This window comes from Octopus bimaculoides, chromosome 21, assembly GCF_001194135.2.
Source record: "Octopus bimaculoides isolate UCB-OBI-ISO-001 chromosome 21, ASM119413v2, whole genome shotgun sequence".
In the NCBI taxonomy this organism is placed as follows: domain Eukaryota; kingdom Metazoa; phylum Mollusca; class Cephalopoda; order Octopoda; family Octopodidae; genus Octopus; species Octopus bimaculoides.
In genome coordinates, this window is record NC_069001.1 from 33,079,921 (window position 1) to 33,082,286 (window position 2,366).

The 2,366-nt window shown below is 37.1% G+C and overlaps 1 protein-coding gene across 6 annotated transcripts in view; it reads left to right on the plus strand.

The window, feature by feature from the left end:
* Nucleotides 1-2,366, plus strand: part of LOC106880510 (potassium voltage-gated channel subfamily H member 8) — a 136,251-nt gene that overhangs the window by 114,387 nt on the left and 19,498 nt on the right. For all 6 annotated transcript variants that reach the window (XM_052975401.1, XM_052975402.1, XM_052975403.1 and 3 more), the window contains 2 exons: nucleotides 277-468; nucleotides 1,172-1,371. In XM_052975401.1, coding sequence (XP_052831361.1) covers nucleotides 277-468; nucleotides 1,172-1,371 — 392 coding nt within the window. The remainder of the gene's footprint in view (nucleotides 1-276; nucleotides 469-1,171; nucleotides 1,372-2,366) is intronic.

Sequence of the window (2,366 nt, forward strand, 5' to 3'; positions counted from 1 at the left end):
CAAACAAAGTTTTTTTTTTTTTTTAGAAGCGCTGAGATGTATTGTAAGATACAGAAATAAATATATTTCTCAAACGCGTGATAATGCTATAAATAGCGTGATCAGGATAAATTACCCATATAATGCAGAAAAATACGTTACTGGCCAGCCCTGATCATGCTATTTATAGCATTATCACGCGTTTGAGAAATAGATTTATTTCTGTATCTTATATATATTACTGTTTTTAGACCTAAGTTTTTGCTGGTGTTTAATTTGAATTTCTCTGTTCTCTAGGCTGGCTGAATGAATTGGCGGATACATTAAACAGACCTATTATGAATCGCACACATTTACCTGATATGTGGAGTTGTTACTTAACAGCTCTCTATTTCACTTGTAGTAGTTTAACTACAGTAGGCTTTGGTAATGTATCAGCCAATACAAATGCTGAGAAGATCTTCTCTGTTTGTGCAATGCTCATTGGTGGTAGGTATCAGTTTTCTTTAATTTTGTATTTAATAATCCTCTTTCTTTTTATTTGTTTATATAAATTTTTGTATACTTGTATAAGAATTTGGAAGCATAGTTAGTGTCAATCTATCAGCAGAAAAAAAACTTCATGATTTATATCTTATCTTTCTTGCTGTGCGGTATTTTTTGGCCAAAATATTTAAATGTTACTGATTCAATTTCCCTTGCTGTAAAATAAGCACCATAGGAAACCAGTTAATCATTCATGCCATTGAGGGGAACTCTGAGTGGTTGCCTTGCCTGCTAGAAATAGAAATTACTTTTCAAAACACACCCTGCTATCTTAAGTAAGAAAGGGCATGTTAGATAAAGTAGTCCTACCTGCTCCTAAAAGATAGGATGGTCATAGTTGGAATGTCTTTTGATCTGAGCTAAATAACAACAGCAACAACTACTAATCATTGTAAGCAGCAGAATGCAGCATGTAATTAAGTTTATGTAAGCATGTAATTAGTAGATACACTAGTGAGGATAATTAATGATAGTATAGATAGCTGCATTTTGAGAGGGTATCTAGTTAATTATTAATGGATATGTACTGTTTACTTAGCGTGTACGTATATGAGATCATTGTATGTATATGATCAGCGTGTATGTATATGAGGTAATTTTATGCTGCAGTGAAAGTTCCATTCTAAATGTTTTGTTTCCTTTGCAGCAATGATGTATGCTTTGGTGTTTGGTAATGTGACTGCTATTGTGCAGAGAGCTTATGCGAGAAGAGCTACATTTCACATGAAAACTAACGACTTAAAGGAATTCTATCACACTTACAATATTCCGAAACCTTTGAAGCATCGAATCCAAGACTATTTTCAGAGTATGTGGACAATGAATAATGGAATCAATCTAAATGAGGTAAAAGAAAAAAAGAAGTTTTATCATCATCATCATCATCATCATCATCATCATCAACAGTTAATGTCCATGTTCCCTGCTGGCATGGGTTGGATGATTTGACAGGATTCAATGAGTGCAACGACTGCATCATTCTCCAGTGTCTGCTTTGGCATAGTTTCTATGGTGGCTGCCCTTCCTAATGCCAAACACTTTACAGCATGGAGTGGGTGCCACATGCATTATTCAAGTCACCATACAGCCCACAGGACTACAAACCCTGGTGGAGTTGGGGGTTCAGCTTCATGCTAGGGGAGGAGGTGATAAATTATGAGAATGTGGGGAGGTTGGAGCAGATCCTTGTAGAGGACCTGCATGGCTACTCACATCTAGAAGAGAGAAAAGAGAAAATGGTTGGTAGGAGCTGCAAAGTTTTAGAGAATGATGATAAGGTGCCCCGGGAGGCCTGCAACACAGAAATTGAACAAAAGTGGGTGAATGGATGGTTTGCAAAATTGTATGGGAAGGAAATAGATGGGATGGTAGACTACAAAAATGGATAAGGTTGAAGGGTGGATGAACAATAGTGAACCATGAATTGGAGAAGATTGAATCATAAGACTAAAATTATAAATCTTATCCCTTGATCTATTTTACTTTCCATAATCAAGTCTATAAGTAATTTATATCTCTACATAGGTGCAGGTATAGGTGTGTGGTAAGAATCTTGCTTCCCAAGCACATGGTTCTGTGTTCAGTCCCATTGCATGGCACCTTGGGCAAGTGTCTTCTACTATAGCCTCAGGCAAACCAAATCCTTGTGAGTGGATTTGGTAGATGGAAACTGAAAGAAGCCCGTCATATGTATATGTGCGTGCGTGTGTGTGTGTGTGTGTGTGTGTGTGTGTGTGTGTCCTCACCACTGCTTGACGACTGGTGTTAGTGTGTTTATGTCCTCTTAACTTAGCGGTTTGGCAAAAGAGATCGATACGTAAGTACCAGACTTTAAAAAAAGG